The 22,439-nt window shown below is 28.6% G+C and overlaps 1 protein-coding gene across 1 annotated transcript in view; it reads right to left on the bottom strand.

Annotated features, from left to right (window-relative positions):
• The window catches only part of LOC110283236 (uncharacterized), a 160,886-nt gene that overhangs the window by 41,884 nt on the left and 96,563 nt on the right, over window positions 1-22,439 (bottom strand). Inside the window, exons 51-67 of the mRNA XM_087156878.1 lie at window positions 22,264-22,401; window positions 21,890-21,994; window positions 20,392-20,514; window positions 20,202-20,318; window positions 19,031-19,162; window positions 17,827-17,964; window positions 14,890-15,015; window positions 12,909-13,013; window positions 10,654-10,752; window positions 9,621-9,755; window positions 7,370-7,471; window positions 5,968-6,108; window positions 3,786-3,887; window positions 3,634-3,699; window positions 3,395-3,499; window positions 3,096-3,266; window positions 1,606-1,782 (exon numbers count right to left, since the gene is read on the bottom strand). Coding sequence (XP_087013004.1) covers window positions 1,606-1,782; window positions 3,096-3,266; window positions 3,395-3,499; window positions 3,634-3,699; window positions 3,786-3,887; window positions 5,968-6,108; window positions 7,370-7,471; window positions 9,621-9,755; window positions 10,654-10,752; window positions 12,909-13,013; window positions 14,890-15,015; window positions 17,827-17,964; window positions 19,031-19,162; window positions 20,202-20,318; window positions 20,392-20,514; window positions 21,890-21,994; window positions 22,264-22,401 — 2,082 coding nt within the window. The remainder of the gene's footprint in view (window positions 1-1,605; window positions 1,783-3,095; window positions 3,267-3,394; window positions 3,500-3,633; window positions 3,700-3,785; window positions 3,888-5,967; window positions 6,109-7,369; window positions 7,472-9,620; window positions 9,756-10,653; window positions 10,753-12,908; window positions 13,014-14,889; window positions 15,016-17,826; window positions 17,965-19,030; window positions 19,163-20,201; window positions 20,319-20,391; window positions 20,515-21,889; window positions 21,995-22,263; window positions 22,402-22,439) is intronic.

Below are 22,439 nucleotides of genomic sequence, written 5' to 3'. Positions count from 1 at the left end.
AGAGCCCAAGGTCAAGAAAACTCAGATGGGCACAGTAGGCCTTTGCCTTCTATGGGCTGTCGCGCCACTGAGTTTAGAATGTGAGATGATGTAAATACTCCAAAAATTGTTTTGGATTTGGTTTTAACATTAATTTGCTTTATGCATTTTTATGTAAAGTGCAATCGCCTCCTTTGGTAATCAAACGGACAACAACCCTCCCAAACAATGCAGAGAATTTAACATTTACTGTACGGAGAATACAAATAAATACATTCCAACTGTCATATGTCTCAAATGTTAAGCAGATTTGAAAATAAAATAGAAATAAGAACATTTATCATTTTGAATAAAATGAATTGTCAATTCAAAATTCTTTTTTATCTAATTTAAATAAACGAAATTTCAAAATGAATTTAAAAATTAAATTAGGTAATATTAACTTAATTTATTTAACATTTCAGTGCTAAGTACTGCGAAAATAATATTAACAATTTTATTATGATCCAAAATATCTTGGAATTTAAGGAACTAAAAGAGTTTCAACTAGTACTGCAAAAATTTTGCAGTATTGTTAAAACAATTATAAATATTGTAGGTAAACAAATAATATGTTGAGTTATACGAGAAGAGTCCCAAGATTTTTTTTAAATATAAAAATCCGTTTATTTTTCCATAATATTAAACGGTTATAAAGATTGAATTTTTTAAATATTTCTACACAATCACCACCTTGTTTTATGCATTTTTGTACACGCTGCGCTGTGGGACAAGAATAAGAAATTTTGCTACTGCCCAGTTGTAGTATTTTTAAAATTGGCCATATTTTCGAAAATTTAAATTTTTAGCCAATTAAATAATTTTAATGATTCAAAGCATTCCTAAAAATAAGGTAAACATTTCAAGATTCACGAAGCACAAGCGTGAAATAAAGTAGTTTTCAGTATATTATAAAATATTCAGAATATTTCAATCTTATTAAAAAAAGAAACTACCAACTTTTTAATTAAAAATGCACATGGGTTGCATTTTTGACAAAACATAGCTATCGATTGGGTTTCTGAATCGCCACTTGTTATATTTAGTCATCCTGTGGCCGTTGGCGACCGTAATTTTTTCCCCTTTACGCTAGGTCATTTTTATGTGCCCTTGTCATACCAGCTTCCATTCTTTCCTTGATAAAGCATTGAATTTCCTATTTGAATTTGCAGTCTTATAAATTCTCTCTCAATAGTTTTTATGAAGCATCATTTCACACCCACCATCCGTTCCTGGTACCCCACCCGGTCCCTAAATCAAAAGAATATTTAGCCGGACAACGCGATATTCATCTCCGAGAGCAATTGAGAAAGTGTGAGAATCATAAAAAATACATGGCTGGGAGCTGATATGGCATGGAGAATGGAAAATTGTCACCACGTCCACAAAAACACATTGGTCGAAGTGACGATTCTATAGCGAAATTTACAAATGTTTAACCTTTTAGTATAGCGAAATGTTGCCTTGTATATAGCGAAATGTTAACACGGAATTTTCAATTAAGGACTTTTTATTTAGTAATTCTGGTGCACTGAACTTCAAAAATTTAGTTCCCTTATTAAAAGAAATAATTAACTTTCGTTTTACTTGAATTTCCAAAAACAATTTCATTTCTTTATCTGTTTCGACAGGAAAAACATCAGCTTCTTGCGAAGTTTCGCACTTTTCATTCTTTTTGGTCTCAATGGCACTTGTAAGCCTTTTTATATGACCTTCATAATTATTAAGTAGTGATTTTGACCAAGAAGCACTCGAATAGCTCTCCTAGTTAAAAATGAAATTAAGCAGTATTAAAGAAAAAGAAATTTGAAAAACACTTTGTCTGAACTATTAAGATTGTGTCCTAGTACAAAAAGTTTCTATTATTAGAACAAAAGTTATTCAAGGTGAGTCGTTTTTTTCTCTCCGAACAGTGAATAGTGCGCCACTGTATACTTGTATACTAAGATCTTTACGTTTTATGACTCAATCTTAATGGTTCAAAAGGCTGACTTCAAATATGTTAGTTAACTAGTGCAGCAGAAATTTTAATTTACGAAATCAGACACAAAAACGTCCTTTCTCTGAATAAACACAGATTCTTTTAAGCGAATCTGGATATCTGAATTCCAAAATATAAGTGGCAGTTGCAATTTGGGAAATATGGTCCCCATACTTTGGTCATGAAAGCGGTACAAAGTGTGCAAAATTTTTTCAATTCTCTTAAAAAAGTTCTTGAAATATGGCGAAATACGCAAAAGCAAAATTAACATTAAGGGGTCTAAACTTTGGATTGCTCTCCTGTCAAACTATGGGGATCATACTTCCCAGATAGCAGCAACACCCTACATTTTGAGGTTCAGGAATTTGGCTCCATCGAAAAAAAAATTTATGTTTATTCCGACAAAGTGCACTTTTGTGTCTGATTACGTAGCTTAAGACATCGTTTGCCCTAATTATTTAGCAGATTTAAACCACCCTTTCAAACCATTAAGATTGAGTCCTAGAACGAGAAGATCCTATCATTAGATCAAAAGTTGTTCAGGGTATCCATTTTTTTATGGCGCATTGTACATACTCTGATTATAGTTTGTTCTGGACTAACAAGCTCTTTTAAATTTTACACGAATATTTCTTGACATTTATGTATGTTTTAAAGCGAATTGACGTTCTTATTTAATTATGAAACTAGTTTCCAGGGAATTTAGGAATTTGAAAAATTACAGAAAAAATTACAATGTGCCCACCTTTATTTTATCGTTCTTAGAATGTTCGGGACTAAAGAAGATCATCTTTTAAAATGTTTATAATTTTTTCTTGACATATATGGCTGTCAAAAATATTTGCTCTCATTTTTAATGACGAAACCAAGTTTCAAGTGCATTCGGCATTGTAGAAAATTAGAAAACAATCGCAAAATGCCCAGTCTTTTATTAGCGATTTACAATAAATTCTCTGAGCTTATGCATTTGTCAAAATAAGTTCTCCTTTTAAATAATATTTAAATGTTTCTTAATGATGGGTGTTTTTTTACAAACTTCAGATCACTCTTTCGCATGGAACAAGTATTAAAATAATTCTATTAAAAAAAAACTTACTGGGGTGTCTTTAGAATCTCTTTTCTGATGTGTCAGTTGAAATCTTTTACTTAGATCTGTCGCTATTCTTTTCAATATTTCACTGTCTTTTAATTCCTTTTGTACTTCAGAAAGTCTCTTATCCACTGCAATTTTGAAACACTCTTCCCAAGAAGAATAAATTTTAGCAGCCTATGTTAGAAAAAAAATTGTAAAAAAATTTCAACCCCAAAATTTTAAAATATACTTTTTATTTGGTTTATTACCAGAATTTTATTTCAATAAACAGAAACGCATTCAAATAATTTAACGTGCCTTACTTGATAACGAACGTGAATGTCGGCTTTTTTAAGACTTCTAACTAATAAGTTACCATCAGATAGAATACATAATAGTGCTCTGAATAAATCTTCCCAATTTGAAGCCTATACAAGATTAAAATTTTGAAATTAACTATTGAAAATGATTATTTTTTAGTACTTTAACAACAATACTCCTTTTTTCTTAAAAAAAAAGGAATTATTAGAAATCCTCATTAAATACTTAGCTGTGCACTCACGGGAGATTCCTTAGAATTGGTAGGAGAACTTTTCGGGGAAAGTTCTTTAGCTATTTTTGGTAGTTCCTGCAACAACAAAAAGTATCATTTTGTAAGATGTGCATAATCTAATTAAGTTTATTTAAAGAAATAAATAATGAAATACTCATTACTATTAAGGAGATCTGGTAGTTCAACTGGTAATATTCACATAAATTAGTAGTTTCGTACAATCTGTCGAGTTCATACCTGTGACCACTCATGTAGTCGGAGCACTATAAAAAAATATTACAGTTATTGGATGATAGTTTTTAGTCATCGATTAGTACATAGTGTTAAGAATAGTTAGCGAAAATTTCAAATGTTTGAATGTGTTTAAAATGGCGTAAAAGTTGATTTTGAATTTACAGGTCGATTGGCATGTTTAGTGATCAGGGAGCTCACTCCATGTCAGAAGGGATCTGGGTTCGAATTTCGGTTAGAGGCATGGATGTTTTTTTTTCCCGTCATCTCTCTCTCTATACCATTTGTTCTTCTTACTGCAGGAGCAACGTTGACCCACCTAATACAGTTCCCCTGAAAGAATGGTCAACCTACGGATTCTCGAATGACAAATATCAATACAAATACGGGTAAGCATTGGAAAAGAAACTTAGAATTTACAGAGCAATTTTAAATGAGCTTTGATTAACAGTGAAATCTAATGATACTTTTAACTAACCCTGAAATTTTAACTGTGCTTATCAATGAAAGTAAGATTTTAATTTTATTTTAAAATGTAGTGAAGGTAATTAATATTTTCAGTTGAAAAAGGTTAAATTTTAATTGGTTAGCGCTCTCTGTTGAAAACGGTGGGATTGAGTAAATACAAAATTAGAAATTTAGGAGATATCTGTTGTACAATTATTTTTAAGATCCAAAAGTGGTTTTACTTTAACAGCATAGTCTAGACTTCTAGTTAAGAACTTGAATTAAAAAAAAGTCATTTTACAATTATATTTTACATCCCATTCCAATGATTTTTGTTTATAACTATTCAGAATCAGTTTTCAGGATTTTCGCTTTCGAGAAGAAATAGATTTTTTTACTTTAAATATTCACTCTCTTCACTTTTACACACTAAGCAAAGCACTTACCGTACTTGTAACAAACTTGAAACTAAGCACTTATAAACAAATGCTGTTAATTTAAGATATTTCGTGCAATGTTCATTTACAAAGAGAATGCTCAGTAAATTTTCGTAAGCTAAGGAAAGGTATTTATATCGTGAGGTCTCGTAAGATAAAACAAAGATGCTTGGGTCTAATAACTTATTATATAAAATATCACGAGGTATTGGAAACTTGGTGCAAATATATGCAAAAATAGTGCTCGCCCTAAAATAAGCGAATGAAAAGGAATGACAGCGTTTTTTATGGTTCACTCAAAGATAGTTTGCCATGATAAAGCTTTTCAGTTGGGATAACCCCACAACAGTCTAAATTTTTTATTATGGTTGGTATTGATTCAAGAATTACCATGCGATAAAAATAAATATTAGAACCTGAATTTCAAAAAGCATCCTCATGAAAGGTTTGGAGAGCTTTTACATCGAAGAGATAACCTCCCTTGGTTTTCATAAAGGGTTTTAAATTTAAACCAATGTTAACAAAAAATGGATTGAGAAAACATTTCTTTTGCCTAATTTTAAAAGCCATGTATAGACATGAATATAATTACTATTAGAAAGATAGTGCCCCATCTCAAACCAAAGCCATTGTTGCAAAGACAATTAAGCTGATTTTCTGCCAGAAAATCATTGATCTTTTAACTTTTGAACCGTTATTATTATTTTGTGTGCCAATAAACGCTGCCGAAACTGAATGATATTAAATGCAAAGATTTGAACCAATTTCGAGGGTCATGGTAAGAGGATTTTTAAATATTACACCTGATGCTACTGCGCATACAAAACATTTATGAGATAGAATCCTACCCGCTATAAAGATTTGCACCCAATATTATCGGTATTGCTATAAAGTAAGTCAAAATAGTTTTAACAGCGACACGGAAATGTTTGATAATATGTTGGACATCCTGCAAATACATGTCTTACTTGTTATATCTTGCATTACATAATTAATGCTAAGACAAATTGTGACTTGTTGCTCAAAAATGAAAAAATAAACATTACTTTTATTCCATGATAGAAAGTAATGTATATTATGCATTTAATGCTTAAGCTTTATTTTTATTTTGTAAATTACATTTTTGAATTTGAATCAACATCGAGAATAATTTCTTTTTCCCCCTCCTGAAAAACAGCATAAACATTTGTGTAAAGGATACATCACTTTCATGAAAATTCTACATTACTTCGTTAGGCGTCAGTTTACTTCGCCACTTCAGCAAATTTTTTTCATCATTACTTATTTTTATTCGGGTTTTCAGCTGACCTTTCCAGTCATCAATGGCTTTTTGGAAAACTGACTCCCAAGTTGTAGGAGGGAAATGGGACTGAAAATATGAAAGAAAAATACTTCAGATCGGTGCTAGATTTTTAAAGATACAGAAATCATATTAGCTGATTTAACTATAAATTATCATGTTTTTTTTTGAAAAAAAAAAAGAAATCAACGGTTGGTACCTTTTTTTTAAAGGTAAGTTGCTCACTTATCATTCACTCAAACTTTCAGGAGTTAGCTAGTCAAGATCTTAGCTAGACAAGATATTTATCGATTACATCGTATTAATCAAATTTTCTTACAAATTATTTAATAAATAAACAATTTCACTAAGAGAATATATGAATAATTATGATAGCACCTATCTTTACGTTATTAATGATTTTTTTATGTTATTCATAATCTTGGACTACTGTTCACTCTTCTTCATTGATTACTGTTCACTCTTCTTTAATATTAACGAAGAACAGAAATACCATACAATGCATAAAAGTCATGAAAGGTTTACAACTGCTGTTTCGATAAATTTTTATTCAAAGTTTTAAAAAAATCACTGACATATCAAAAAATATAGTGCTAGTATAAATTGGAGTTTTAAAATATTGAACTGCTTGTCTATTACATCTTCAATACTTTTTGTCTAATGTTTTCCTGTAAAAAAGAAATAAGAAATTCAATTGCTGTCTGCAACTGATGGCATCTCATTTTACATAAAGGGAGAGTATTGTATGTACATATACTTGTATGTACAGCATATAAACAGCATAGCAGAGACCATTAAAATCAAACTATGTTATTTTAAAAAAATGCAGATTGACCCGAAAAGTAGGTTCTGGTTTTAACGAAAAACATATATATTTACGTGCTTTTATTTGCTAGATAGCAATACTATTCTTGTAAGCAATGATAAAAGTGAAACATTCAAACACTACATATTTTTCCCATGAAGGAAAGCGAAATATAAAAGAGTCAATTAAGCATGAAGTAAATTTCATGGAGACAAAAAGATACATTTAATAATTTATGTTTATCGTCATTATGTATATCATAATATGTTTAACATCAGATACCTTTCCGCTAACAAAATACTTTACAAATTAGATCACAAATTGAGATTACAAATATCTCGTAGTTATGATATGATTATGCCAAGAATAACAATGAAACAATTGGTAATTTATAGTTAAATAATTTCGATGCATTGCTTTTGCATTTCATAGAGTTTCCAATAGAAAATATATATCAAGAAAACATGCATTTCTACTTGGAATAAAATGGCATAAAATTTCCTTTCAGACATAAAAAGAAAATACCTCTTCTCTTTTACGAAGTATCATCGAACATTCTGTTTCTTTCTGATCCATTTTAGCGATAAGTATCAAAAGCTCATCCCAAGATTTTTTAAAACTGGATACCTGGAAAAAAATAATTAAATAATTGTTAATTTCTGATTAACTACGGTAAATAATGATAGGTAAATTATAGGAGGCACTTAAATTGGTAAATAATAATCTACTTAAGTGCATACTTACACTGTTTAAGTAATACTTTTAACTAATATTTCTTTTAAGATAGAGGATAAGGGATAGATTCTTTCTTTACAAGTTCTGTATATTTTTTTATATAAAAGCGAAATATCGATATTTCTTTTAAGGTTCCATCTAATGTATGAATATTTTTTTCCTTAGGACGTGTAATTTTTCTGTCCGAGTTCTATTGCAAATGCCTGACAATTTTAGATAATGTATGAGCAAATTGCTTACTTTATTTTAGTGTCTGGTGAGCAATATTGAATTGTTTAGCGATCCGAAAAAAATGCCAAGATAATTTCGGCGGTTGGCGAGAAGGGCACGTTAGACCCAATATGTTAAATGCGTATTATTTTAAATTTTTATGCGTACTATTATAGTGTTTGAATTCAATTGTACGAGCTTGGACTTTACTTAATTATATGACTCCAACATAGATCAATGTTTTTTATTCACACCACACACGAAATAAATCTATGTCAAATGTTTATTTCCAGTTTTTAGAAGCCATTATATGCTCTGAAATAAATGAAACAAAGATTAAATCCTGCACTTTTACTTCACAAAAACTATAAATCATGAGTCTAAAACTTTAACATTTGTTATTAAAAAAAACTTCAACATTTATAAAGAATTAATACACTTTTAATAACAAGTCTTGCAACATTTGTTTCAAAAATTATCCGACTAGTTCAAATACTCAAATTTAAACTGCAACTCCATGTGCTGTGCGTGACGACAATGCTACAATGAGAAAAAAAGTATGACCAAAATTACCAGAATATCGTAAAATTACCAATAGAAATACCAAAAAGCTAAGGTATTTTCACCGAAGTGCTTTGATAGTGGTTTTGGTAGAATTAACAATAAAATATGGTTTTATAATATGCGATAAGATTTGGTAATTTTATCATACCTTAGAACATGGCATAAAAACCTTTTATTCGTTTAAATTTACTTTTGAGTTTTGTATTTTTTACTGAACGTGTGGTAATAAGAACTATAATTTTAAAAACCAGAATTTCTTTTAAACCGTTATTATATGAACGGAAAAATTACCAAATGAACAGTTTAAATACTGGACATTTTGGTTTTATTAATACCGATACCATATTAGTTCATTACCATGCGTCTTATTACCATACAGTGCAGTAATTTTACCAGAATTTTTTTCTTTGTGAAGTTTTAATCATTACTTCACTAAAACAAATATAATTTATTGCCATTCTATTGCAAAATAGAATTTATCGTCGAAATAAAATGCAGACCACTTCCTACTAATGCTTAAGTTTAAATTGAAGCTTTAAGCTGGATGTCAATGCAGGTATCAATATTTCCCTGACCATATATAATAAGTTGAAGGAGTAGAATTTATCAACAAATAAAATTTATTCTCAATCAAAATTTGACCATTTTCTGATTAGCTAGAGGGCTCAAATTTCATAATCATCCATGCTGCCAATAAAATTTCGAATACTTTAAAGAATACGGCGAGATTGTGCCAATATCAGACTCAAGATAAACTGTCAAATACCTTCATTCTCCTAAAATTGATATTATAAATCAGTGGTTACCATCTGGCGGCCCGCCGGCCACATCTGACCCGGCCTTCGAAGTCTTTCTTTGTGGCCCGAAAGCTAAAATATATTAGTTAACATTTTTTGCTGAAAATTTTCGTAAAAAATCTATATAGGTTTCAAATACTTTTCTTTCATTGAAAAAAAAACCTAAATTCTTTGTTTCTGTAATATTTAACATACCAACGGTGTAAAAGAAATTTATTTCTCAGGTAAAAATCTACTTCTTATTTTAATTTGTAATTCAATATTTTTGCTTTGTACAACCGGATAAAAATCAGACAGTAATATTTAATATTCCTTCAAACATAAAAGAGTCCTATATAAAATTTTGATAAAGTTGCGGCCCGCCATTAGACTAGTGTTTTTAATTGCTGCCCGCTGCCTCATGTAAGTTGGAAACCCCTGTAAATAGACAGCTGTAATACAACATTAACAGAGAGTATTCAAATATTTACTTCTTCTACATCATCAGGAGTAGTTGTTGAAAAAGCAAAAGAGTTTTGATTTTCCTCACATGGCTTTCGTTGGATTTGCAGTAATAAAAATGATCGTATTAATATATCATTCCAGCTGGATATTCTGTTTCCCGACTGTAAGTATAAAGGTAATTAAAGTTCATGCTTCGATAAGTTTCTTAAGATTTACAAATTATTTAAAATAAATCTTACTCAACTATCTAAATTCATTTTTCAAATTATTTTTTAAAATTAAAATAAAGTAAAAAGCATCAATAAGCATTTTTTTGTATAAATAATAAGTTGTTAAAATTAAATTTTTTACGTGCATTTAAATTCTATAGTCATTATTATTAAATTAAAATGTTTAAACAAAGCTTTAGTAGATAAAATTATAAGTTAACTTCAAATTAAGGGTTCATATTAATATCATATTAAGTTTAATTTATCCTATCTGAAATAAAATACAACTAAAAGAAATGATATTGTTAAAACTTCTAATGAATCACTTTCTGGTTTTTAAAAATTATTATCTATACTGTAAAAGTAATTGTTATTATATGGAAAATGTATTTATTTAGAAAAATACTTAAAACAAGATCGAGAGTTATGCTATATTTTATTTAAAAAAAACTCCTAAGTTTATTTATTTTGTTTAAACCGTAATTGCCCTAGTGAATTTTAGGTTTAAAAATTAAGTAAATTCTTATTTGGGAAATTTTTTACAGCCATAGTGATTTCTGCCACAGTGCTTTAAATTAAAAGCATGCTTATTTTCAGTAGTCAGTTTTAAATTGGAAATTGTTTCTAATCTAAATTATTAAAAGACTTACCTTATTCTACAAAAATAATTGGCATTTAAAAAAAAACATTATTCGGGTGTATAAGATTTTTTTTAAAGAATTGCTCTAATAATTTATGTAGTATTTCAATGGAAAAACTGATCGTAACGAAAATATACTAAGCTTGAAAAAGTATTTTAGTTCTTCAAAAATTAGCAAGTACAATTGTTTCAAAAATGGATAGTATCTACCTTTTTCTCTCTTTTGTAATCTAATGATTTTAACAAATCTTCATATTTTGAAAATATTGTATTTTTGTCAAGTTCTGAAGGAGAACTAGAAACACCAACCTAAAATAAAATGAAAACGGATTTAGTTAAATTTCTTTATAGCAACCAGGAACAAAATAAATTGCAATATTAAAAGTATTAATATTTTAATTCTACATTTAGATTTGAAAAATACTCTTAAGACATTTTAGATGTACTTCATTTTTTAAATCGTTTAAAATGTTTCATAGACGACAAGTTAATTATTTCAAAGTCAATTAATAAAGTAAGCAAAGCACTCACTCTGCAGCCTGCAGTCGATTGATGGAATCATGTAGGTTAAATCTCTCCAATTTCGAAGCAAACGGCATGAGAGTTGCAATGCGGAATCGAGCACCAGCCGCCTTTAATTGACGAGCTCGAACCTATTGATATATAGCTAAGTGGGCTTCAAGCTGCCACCGGATATTACTAAGGTCCCAGCTCTTCACAAAGGTAGCTCAATGTTTCAATCACTGCACCATTACAATTCTTCAAGGTTAATTGATTTTAATTTAATTAAAAAAAAATTATTTAAAGCAGTAGTTAACATTAACTTTGTTTATTATAAAATTAGTTTTTTACTAAACAATTATGTACAAAAAATGTACAACCAAGAGTATTTTCCTAAAACATAGTTTAAAATATGTTTTAATGAAAACATGTAACATTTCTTCGAGCAGTCTTCCTATTTAATAAAAAGAATTCAATATTTCCCCCATAGAGATTTGAAATAATTGAATAGCTCTATAAACCTAAAGCTTTTACATTTCAAATAAACAAATAGAACAAAAAAATTTTTCAAAAATTCAATTAACTATATAGTTAACATTTGTTTTAATGTGGTAGAATTGTTTCATTTTCTTCAGCAAGAAAAATGTCTAAAAGTACCTGATTTGTTTCTGTGTAGAACTAAACACAATTCATGAACTCAAAGTAAATGCATGCCCATATCAACCCATTGTGGGACGCGAGAAGATCATGGAGGATAAGACTCCACAATTCGTGACCAATGACATGATTGTGTGTAATGTAGTAAGCATTGTGCACAATGCCGCCTTTATTTTCCAAAATCTAATACCAATTTATTTTCCAAAGCTAATCATCATCCAACTGACTACAGCCGCGGCTGAAGATCATATCCCAGTTTTTGACAATGGCAACTCAGTACCTGGAACCATTGAGCCAACGCGGCACTATTATTAAAGTACTCAAATTTAATATTCAACTTGAATTTTCGATAATTGATTGTTTTATTATTAAATTCTCTCAAGTATTTTATTCTCTTGTTGTAGAGAAGATTATAAAATTAATTAATCATCCCCGTTAATATATGCCCAAAGGTTTTACAATGCATGAATTGAATAAAATCTCCATGCATTTTATTTTAGTTACATTCTGAATTTTCTGGCGTTTTTGTTATTCCGAATCCAATTGAACAGACTCGTCTCAAAAAGAAATCGGTATTATTATCTTGTCACACTCGCCGACCGGCCTGTGTAGGGGTCAGGGAGCTGGCCTTGCATCAGAAAGGTTCTAGGTTCGAATCCTGGGTAAGGCATGGATGTTCTTTCATTCTCTGTACTATCCGTCCTTACTGTGGGAGCAACGTTGGCCCGCCTAATATGGTGCCCTTGAAAGAGTGATCAACAAATCTGCCCTTCAGATGCCTGTATTGACGACAGGTCATTCCCCAGTTGGGCAATGGAAAAAAATTATGCACGCTCAAATATTACCCGACTTTCTTACCACCAAAATTAACTTAATATGGATATACAGTACAGAACCCGTTATGCGAAAATCAAAAAACCGGAAAAACCAAAAAACCGGAACGAAATTCGATAAATTTTCCCGCCATTTTTTAAAAAAAATTTTTCTTTTCCTCATAAGATTTTAGGATTTTTTGTTCTTTTTTGAAAGATGTTTACCTTACCATAATTTTGGAAATAATCATTAGTGTATCACTCCATCTTTTTTTCTTCTTTTTAAGATTATTTCCAAAAAAGAATTTTTTTTTAGTTGGGTTTAACAATAAAAAAACGGCTTTTTGTAGCGATTCAGAAAACCGGAAAAATCAGTTATCCGGAATAGCAATGGTCCCAATCGTTCCGGATAATCGGTTCCCTACTGTATTTTAATTATATTTGTGCTTTACATAACCGAAATAATAAATAACGAATTAAAATAAAATTGCTCACATCATTATCAATTTTTCGATCAAACTCAAGATTTGACGGCAAGGAATTGTTCACATCAAGAAGTGCATGAAACATTTTGTACCACGAAGGAATTGCACTTGATTCCTAAAAAAGAAACACTTAACTTCATATAAATTATTAACATGAAATTATAATTCGTAAGTTATAGTAAGCGAAAATAATCCATCTCCTCTTAAATACTTGCGTCGTGGAATTTCTTAACTCAATAGCTTAAGCAGGGCGTATTATTTTACCAGATAATAATGTAAACTTTTAATAATTATAATTAAATTTTAAAAATGATTGGGTTTTTTCTCTGCATGAATGCATGCCTGAATGCAATGAATGCATGCCTGTTTAGAAAATGTTATTCGAAGACCGAGATCAAAACTCTTTTTCTCATTTCTACAATCAGCAATTCTAAGTTATATTTTGCCCCTTTTTTTCACTTTCGAAAAACAACACTTTTAACATAGTTTTTGTTAAAAAAAATTAATGTCACTTTGATTGGTTTACTTCAGTTTAAGCAAAAACGAAAGATAATAATTTTTAAAAATTTTTTTCAAAATGTGAGTTTAGGTCTTTAGAAGTTATTATGTAGAAGAAACTAATAATTGTTCAATTTAATATCATAAATGTTACAGAAGAAATAACTAGATATTTTAAAAACTATCAAAACATCTCAAAAACTCTAAATATTATCAATTTTTAAAAGTGAGTAAGAAATATTTAGTTAGTTATTCATAATCTAAGTTATTTACTTAAAACAGTGCTACAATCCTGTACACCATAGAAAAGAACAATAAATAATGAATAAAAAACATGAACTCTGCGCAAATAAACATCTCTGAACAACTGATTTAATAGTATTAAATACTAACATATTTTCGACTAGTGTTTATCAATGTTCAAAAATCTACTGAAATGCAAACCTGAAAATATTCTGTAAAAACAAGGAAATAATTTGAATACTTGCCACAATTTAAAAAAACTGATTAAAGTGACTAATTTAATAGAATTTAAAAACGATTTTTAATAAACCTTAAATATGTACAATCTCGTAAGAGAATTGAAAATTACTCTATGAGTTAAATAGACAATGCAAAACTATTTCAATTATTTTAATATTACTATAACATTAATTCTATTACGAAAGAGTTTTTTCGAAAAAAAATATTGCTGCGAGTCTTAATCATTATCAGTTATACACTATCATTATATATATATATATATATATATATATATATATATATATATATATATATATATATATATATATATATATATATATATATATATATATATATATATATATATATATATATATATATATATATATATATATATATATATATATATAATAATATATATATATATATATATATATATATATATATATATATATATATATATATATATATATATATATATATATATATATATATATATATATATATATATATATATATATATATATATATGTATGTATGTAACATAAAAAGCTTCAATTAATCTTTTTATGTTAGTTCTTTTCTGTAAATCCTTTTATTTTATTATATTATTCTAATCGAAATGCTTTCTCACACTTTTAAATTCACATCTTGTCCTAAAATCTATTTTTGGCTCAAGTATGCTTTCATTAAAAGTAAAGATATTTTTCCCTTTGCTTTTTGTGGGAATTGAGTGACCTATTTAATAAACCAATTACAATTACTAAGATTTCCCTCTATCCCTAAATAGAAACATTTTACGGATATACTTCGCAAGATTTTCCCTAACATATACTGAAGAACACAACATTTCGTGACACTTTTATAGCTGATCTCTGTCCAATAATTAATAGATAAATTTAGTACCCTCCTTCCCTGCCTAAGACCTGTTTTAATCCTTCCACTCGGCAACGACGTTATATATATATTATGTTTTATAAATTAAAAAGATAGTACGTGTGTATAACTAAATATGAAAAAGCACGTATTACCTTTCTGCAACTAAAATCTTCACCACTTAGGAATTTTATTTCTAACTTGATTTGATGAAGCATCTTTTTTCTCAGTTCAACAATTTTTAACAGGATATCTTTACAGGCCAGGATCTTATCGTCGTCCTAGAAAGTGATTTACTAATAAAGACCTAAAAAATAATTTCTAATATTATTGGGTTTTCTAAAAGTTAGAACACCCAAGTTCTTGTTACTGCACGTGAAATCACGTTCGTTAATGACCCCAATTTTAAACGTCATGTGCTCACCAAGACTGTGGATTCAAGAGTCGAAGAAAATTTTGTTTAGTGGAGTGGAAAAAATTTGTTTTACTTATAAATTAGATTCTAAAGGTTCAAAGAAGAAGAAACGAATTTGTTGATTTGTTATCATTCAGAAAAGTATTTACATGGTAACAAAAAAATATAGGGATCATTTTTGAATGTTTATATTTCCAAAATTTATTACATAAATTCAGAGATGCCTCTCAATATGTCAACCTCCGGCATAATAGATTTGTCTACAACGCTTCGGCCTAGATTTTAAAGCCCCCAAAATGATTTCCTGGGGGATTTTCTTCACCTCTTCTCTAATAGCTCTTTGAAGGCCTCTCAATGTAGAAATTCTTCGCTTAATCAGTTTATTTTTCAGATGTCCCCATAGGAAATTGTCGCATGGTGCAGCATCAGGACTGTTTGGAATCCATTGTTCTGGTCTCAGGAGTAGCACTTGCTGATCTGTTAGGAATTTCTGGGACACCTTAGATGCATGTGATGGGGCAGAGTCCTGATGGAACACAGCATCACCATTAGGGTACAATCTGCAGTAATCATCCTTAAGAAAGGGCTTTAATATCTTCTGTATATAATACTCAGAATTTATTTTGGCCCCAGGTTTCACAAACCGAGGTTTGGTCACACCATGGGCGGATATGCCCATCCAAACCATTACGCCTTTGGGATGAGGCACCGTGGTTGATGGTGTCAAATCTCGCCTGTTCTTCCCCCAGACTAAGATATTGAACTTTAGATTTAGCATTGGTATCAGATAGATAGATCCAATCTTCATCAGTTGCAATGAACTTTCGCCATCTGTCCTTACGGAGAAGCTAGTAGAGGGGTCATGAACGTTGCCTCCTAATCTGCACCGATCTCTCACTTAAATGATGACATTTAGGTTTTTTATGGTATTTTTTCTTCAACTTTTGTTTTAGTTGATAGCTTACAACTTGCTGACTCACGTTAAGAGCTTTAGCCATGCTTGCCTGTGTTGGTGGATCCGGTTTTGATGTCATCTTATCAAGCTTCTGCAAATCTGATTTCTTCAATTTGCTTGCCCGTCCACTTTTTCTTGGTTTTGCATTATTTTGCATCGATCCGAGTTTCGAATTCTTGATGCGACTGATATGGCTGAGTGAAATCGCAATACCTTCCTTTTTAAAATGGGTTTGTATAATCCTGTGGCTCCAGCGAAGTTCCAAAAATGCTTGTACTTGACCAATTAGCTTTTTGTCAAATTTCTTCAAAGGCATTTTTGTGATTTTATGAAATAGTATTGCAATTGAAAGTCTAATAGCAGAGCTTTAGATCAGTAAGCTATATATGTAAAAAGGTTTTAAAACTTTAGTGGTAGATAGCCACAAAAGTGATCCCTATACTTTTTTGTTACCCTGTACAATTAGTATACGAGTGATATTCTACTCAAATGAATATAATTACAGTTATTTAAATTAGAATTTAATTCAAACCTAACGCATTGGATCGTTTACAAGCCTATGTTAGGTGGAACTATTGAAAGGTATATAAGTTCAGAAATCAAATTTATTTATAAGTTCCGAAATTTATAAGTTCAGAAATCAGAGGAATTCTATGTATCATATTTGTAATAGTTTCTCAGCTCTAGAATATTCAATGAAGTGTCTTCTTGTCATAATATATATATATGAATGTCTGAGTGCGTGTGTTTGAAACATTCATATTTAGCTATTTCTTTATTATGCTTTGGCACAATTTCAATATTTTTAACAAGCATTTTCTTCTCATTTATTTTTTAAATTTTAAGTCGTAGTATAAAATTTAATTTTAAATAAAACAGCTTTAACAACTCGATCATACATAATAGTACAAAATTAATTCAAAATACCGATTGGATATCAAATAAACATATGTTAAATACTCAAAATTCTTAATAAAATATTTGTGTTAGTCAGATTTCTGACAATTTCAGTTTTAAATCAGACTCTGAATTTAGCTTTCAGGTAAATTTATGCATAAAATCCTGTCTCAGATTGACATATTGTGTAAAAAATAGTGAAAGTTATAATGGACTACACAAAACAATTTATTTTTAACACAAAGCCAGAAGAATAGAATCTATCGCAGATCAGAAGAAACTGTTTTTAAAGAATAATATTTAAGAATAGCTTTTAGAGCTGTCAAAGGATAAAATGGTTAACTTTTACTTTCCCAGTAAACTTATAAAGATCTTTAGATATACAGCTCCTGTAAAAAGGCTACATATTTAGTTGTATGTTAGAAATATATTGTGTTCATTAGGAAAATAGTCAACAAAGTTAAATAAAGATGTTTCATGTTAATGTGTTTAATGTCTTATAGTCAAAATTATTGACAACTGTTTTTTGATAATCGAGTAAAAAAACAACTCTTATAATAGACACTATTATAGTCAACTATTATAATAGTTCTACTGATTAACAGCCTAGATCCGGTAATCTTAGTAACTAAACTTGGTTCTTTGCAATCAGTTTATATTTTCTTGAATAGTTGCAAAACAATTTGCATGATTCCCTAAAGTTAATTAAAACTCTTATTTTAACCAGATGTTTGTTCGATTCTCTATGCTGAAAAAATGTCGCTTTACGAATTGAATATAACACAAATATACTACAAGGGATATTTAAAAAAATAAGTGACTTACTTCTGAATTTTCAGAATTTGAAGAAGTTACTTCGTTCCCAAACTTTACTAATTGTTTCATACAATAATATTCGTCATTTTTCAAAATACTAAAACTATCTTGTAAAATGCTTTTGCAGTCATTATTCACATCATATAACTAAATAAAATATTGCATTAAGAAACATAAATTTCAAGAAAAAAAATCTAACAAGGAAAAAAAAATTAAAAATTTTAGAAACTATTCTTAAAATATTTTTAAAAAATGATTCTTTCTTTTAAGATTTTAAAAATGGTTTTAGAATAACTAACATTTATGCCATTAAAAGAATCTTATTTGTTTTTTCAAATGCTTTGAGTATGTTTTATTCATATTCTTGCTGGAGTTTTTCCATGAGACTAACAAAATTTTTTTTATTAAATAAACTGTAATATAATACACTACTTAATTTCCATTTCTTTAACAATTCCAAAAAGATTTTTTAAATTTTTTTCAAAAGATTTTTGATTTTATTTGTAATAGTATAAGATGAATATATTATATATTTTTTAATCATAGCATTTAGATACTAGTATTGTTCTAGTTCGTAGGGAACGAACTTATTTGTGTAAACTGAATTTTTGAAAGCGTGATTCATACACTTTATCTGTGTACGATACAAAATGATCACAATCGTGATCTCGAATTAATGTAGATTTGAAGTTTAAGGCTTTGATGAGTTAATACTTTGAGATGCAATACATTTTATAATACTTTTCAATCTCTAAATAATAATTTGAGGTACATCTAAATAATAATCTTCTTTTAGAAAAGTGCTGATAATGATCAAGGAAAAAAGAAAAGTCGGCCAAAAAACAAAGCAAAAACATTTAGATCCGCAAAGTTATTTTGTTTCAGTTTAAAGTATAGTTATTTATATGAAACTGAAAAAAGAATAATTATTAATCAAAAGAATGAAGAAAGATAATTGAAAAGCGATAAAGATATGATATCTATGACATTATATACACTTTATAAAGACATATGATATTGTCAATTGAACTCTTAGCAGTTACGTTGCAAATATACTAAATTATACTTAGTCATAAAGAGATTTATGGTAAAAAAAATCAAGAATGCATTGAATTATGAAGCACTGATTAAATAAAAAAACAATGCCAATTTTTAAAATATTTAACTTAAAGGTAAAATGTACTCTATTTCTTTTAAAAGGTAATGTTTCTACCTGAGATTTATACTCCAATCCATCTTTTCTAATATCCTCATATTTTTTACATAACTGTAAGAAGTTTTCTTGAAGAATATCACAAATGAGTGTCCAATTCTCACTTAAGGCCTGCAAATGATTATTCAATTCCTGTAAAAAATAATAATAAAATAATAACAATAGTAAATTAACCAGGCAAAAAGTTGTACATCCTTAGAGAAATAATGAAAACACGATTAAATACCATATAACTCTGGCACGGGACTTGATAACCACCTGGTTTCAGTTAAAAGTGAGCCCGCACCGTACAAAATTCCGTATCAAATTAAGGTTTAAAATACCGTCACTTTTGAAGCATCATACGTAAAATCCATTTTAACCATAAAATATTATACCGTAAATTTTACAGTTATATTTATCTAATAAAAGTGATTCAGTGGTTTTACGGTAATTATAACTATAAAATTTAGGGTAAAAAGTACTTAGGGTAAAAAGTTCGAAGCGCGGAAGCTATTCATAACAAAGAAAACACCCCTAAAATATCACATATCAACTTATTTTATATTACGTTTTCCAGTGGCATGCAGAGATATCAGGATGCAAAAACATTGGTATAACCAGAGAAACGAAGGTAAAGCAAGAAAAAAATAAGAATTAAATAAAAATTTCGAAAAGATTTGTACTAAAAATTTTAATCCATATTTTAAATACGTTTTCTTATATAAAAATGAAGGTAAAAGTTATTCGATAGTGAAAAATTGATTATTTCAAAAAAGAAAAAAATTCTTAAACTTAAATGAAATGAATGTTTAAATTTTAATGACCTAAGACATCATAGAAATTTAAATAAAGTATTTTTAATTCTTGATAAAATATTTTGCTTGAACCAAATATTTAACTGTTAAAAATTCCTTTTTCTCCAAAAAATGGAATAGTTTTCAGAAATTGAGAAACCTTAATCGTCGATTAAGATTGATCCCTTTGGGATGTCTGGATGCTTGGGGTCGTTGCCTCCCCTCCCCCTCCTCTCTCTCTCTCTCTCTCTCTCTCTCTCTCTGAGCGCGACCACTGACATTTTAATGATGACATGATGATGACATGACATTTTCAAATGACTAATTTTTTGTTAGGTGAGGTAAATATAAATGTTTATTTTTAGATGAAATGAGTTGATGCAAAGTTTCATTACCTCTGTATTACATTCTTCCCATTTCTTAAGCGAAGATAAAAAGGTATTTTCTTCATCAGTCTGTCTTTCTAAAAATATTTTGCAAAAATTTCTCCATTCTAAAACCAATTTAGATGCCTGGAAATAATGAAAATCGTTACAATACATTTAATTTAAGAATTGATATAAATTGCAGAGATACATTACTAACCTTTAAATTAAATGTATTTTCAATAGCATTCAATTTTTCTAAAAGATTTCTCAAGTTTTGCATATCAATCTCTCTTCTCTCAATCATTGTAGAACAAATCTGTTGACAAACTTTGATATTTTTCTGCAAGACATAAAGCTCATTTTACATTTAAAAAAAAGGAAAAAATTTACATTTTCAAATAAGATACTTAAAGTATAATTTTTCATTCACAGTGATATTTAATACGTAATTGTTTTCTCACTTAAAATAATCGTATATGAGAGAAATTTTGTATATTTCGTACTCGTTATTAACTTTAAGAAATTTGGCATTTAAAAAAATAGAAATTTTTTAAAAAAGGGACACAATTTTGAAACTTTTTTTCAATGCATGCATTATTTAGATATTTTGTGCGTTTCTAGCATTTAATAAACATACAGAAAATGTTCATGTTTAAATATTTTTCATAACTTTTGTGCCAAGAAGTTTTAAAAACTCAACGTTTTGAAATGTCACAATATTTTGCACTAGATTTTTGCAAATATTAAAAAGTGTTATTTTGTTATCTTTTTCAATCATTCATACTTTAAAAGAAACAAATAAATGTGAAAAATCTCCAGAAGCCTTTTTCTCTGTAAGTAATTTATCGTTTTCGGAAAAACCTAAAATGTTTTGCTAAATAAAATTATTGGATCCCATAAATTTGCTATTATTACTTTTTTATATTACAAAACATACAATATCCAAGAATCAATTTCTCTCAAACCTCGTTCTAAATTTTTATAAGCGAAAATTCTTCATTAGGAATACGTTTGTGCAAAACAAATTTTATCTGGCCGGTAGCAGCAATTTTAATCAAAATAAAATGTAAATTTCGGATACCGTGAACATTGAAATGGTTTGCAATAAAGTTGTATAGAGAGTCCGTTAAAACTATTTTATATATATTTCACTAATTTCTATCATAATTATGTTTCAATTCATTTTAGCGATTATTGGTTTAAGGTGCTTTAATTAATTTAATATGAGCATACAGAGTAAAAAATTAAGTGTCACTTAATTTTTCTACAACTTATCTCAAACCTCTTCTTAGATATTTTTTAAAAACGACAATTTCTCATTATAAAAACTATTGTGAGAAACATTATTTATTAGTCCTGTTGCATTGATTTTAATTGAAATAAAATGCTATTTTTTCATACTGTGAACATTAAAATGATTTGCAATAGAATTGTCAAGAGAGTTAATTAAAACTATTTTCTATCATAGCTATGCTCCTATCAATCTTAAGGTGTTTTACTTTATTTAGTATGAAAGCCAACAAGTACACTTTAACATAACACGAAGAAGGTAGAATCTCTAACTTTGGTGGCACCCAATCGCATAGTCGAGTCGTAGTTGTCAAAAAATACCACATAACCTTACACCTTTAAAATTTTTAAGTAACAAACATCAATATAAGTTTTTGCAAGAAGCATTTTTTATTTAATTTGAGGGGACGAAAAACTATAAATACCTCATCAATAGTAGCTTGTTCATTTATGTCCTCTTCTAAATCATTTAGTAATTCTAACTGTCTTGGTGTGAACTCACTGCTATCTCTTACACTTTTAGGTACCACCTGTTTTGAATTTTAAAAAAAATAGTTAACTGATAATATACGTTATGAAGTAATTTCACAAATTAATATGAAAGTAATATATTTTATGTAACATATTGTATACTTCAAAATACGGAAATACATTTTATATAATATAATAATATAAAAAAGGTAAATAATATGTCTTTTACGTAAAGTTTCAGTACAATATATGTTCTTGAAATATTTCTATATAGCAGTAGGCTATAAAAAATTATCTTAAAATGAAACGATATAAAATATAAACAAACCTTTTCTTTGAAAGTTGACGTATCAGAAACCAAATTTTCAACTTCAGTAAGATTTAGTTGGATATTTTTTATTTCTTTTTCAAAACTACTTAAGATTGAAAGCAAACGTATCTTGCAAATTTCAAACATTTTAGTAGCCTAAAAAATATAAGAATTCGTTCCGTCCTTTATAAATC

Source organism: Parasteatoda tepidariorum, chromosome 1 (genome assembly GCF_982258835.1).
Source record: "Parasteatoda tepidariorum strain Cologne lab strain chromosome 1, Ptep-v5.0, whole genome shotgun sequence".
Taxonomy (NCBI): domain Eukaryota; kingdom Metazoa; phylum Arthropoda; class Arachnida; order Araneae; family Theridiidae; genus Parasteatoda; species Parasteatoda tepidariorum.
The sequence above is the reverse complement of the archived record's forward strand: the minus strand, read 5'-3'. Positions and strand labels throughout refer to the sequence as shown.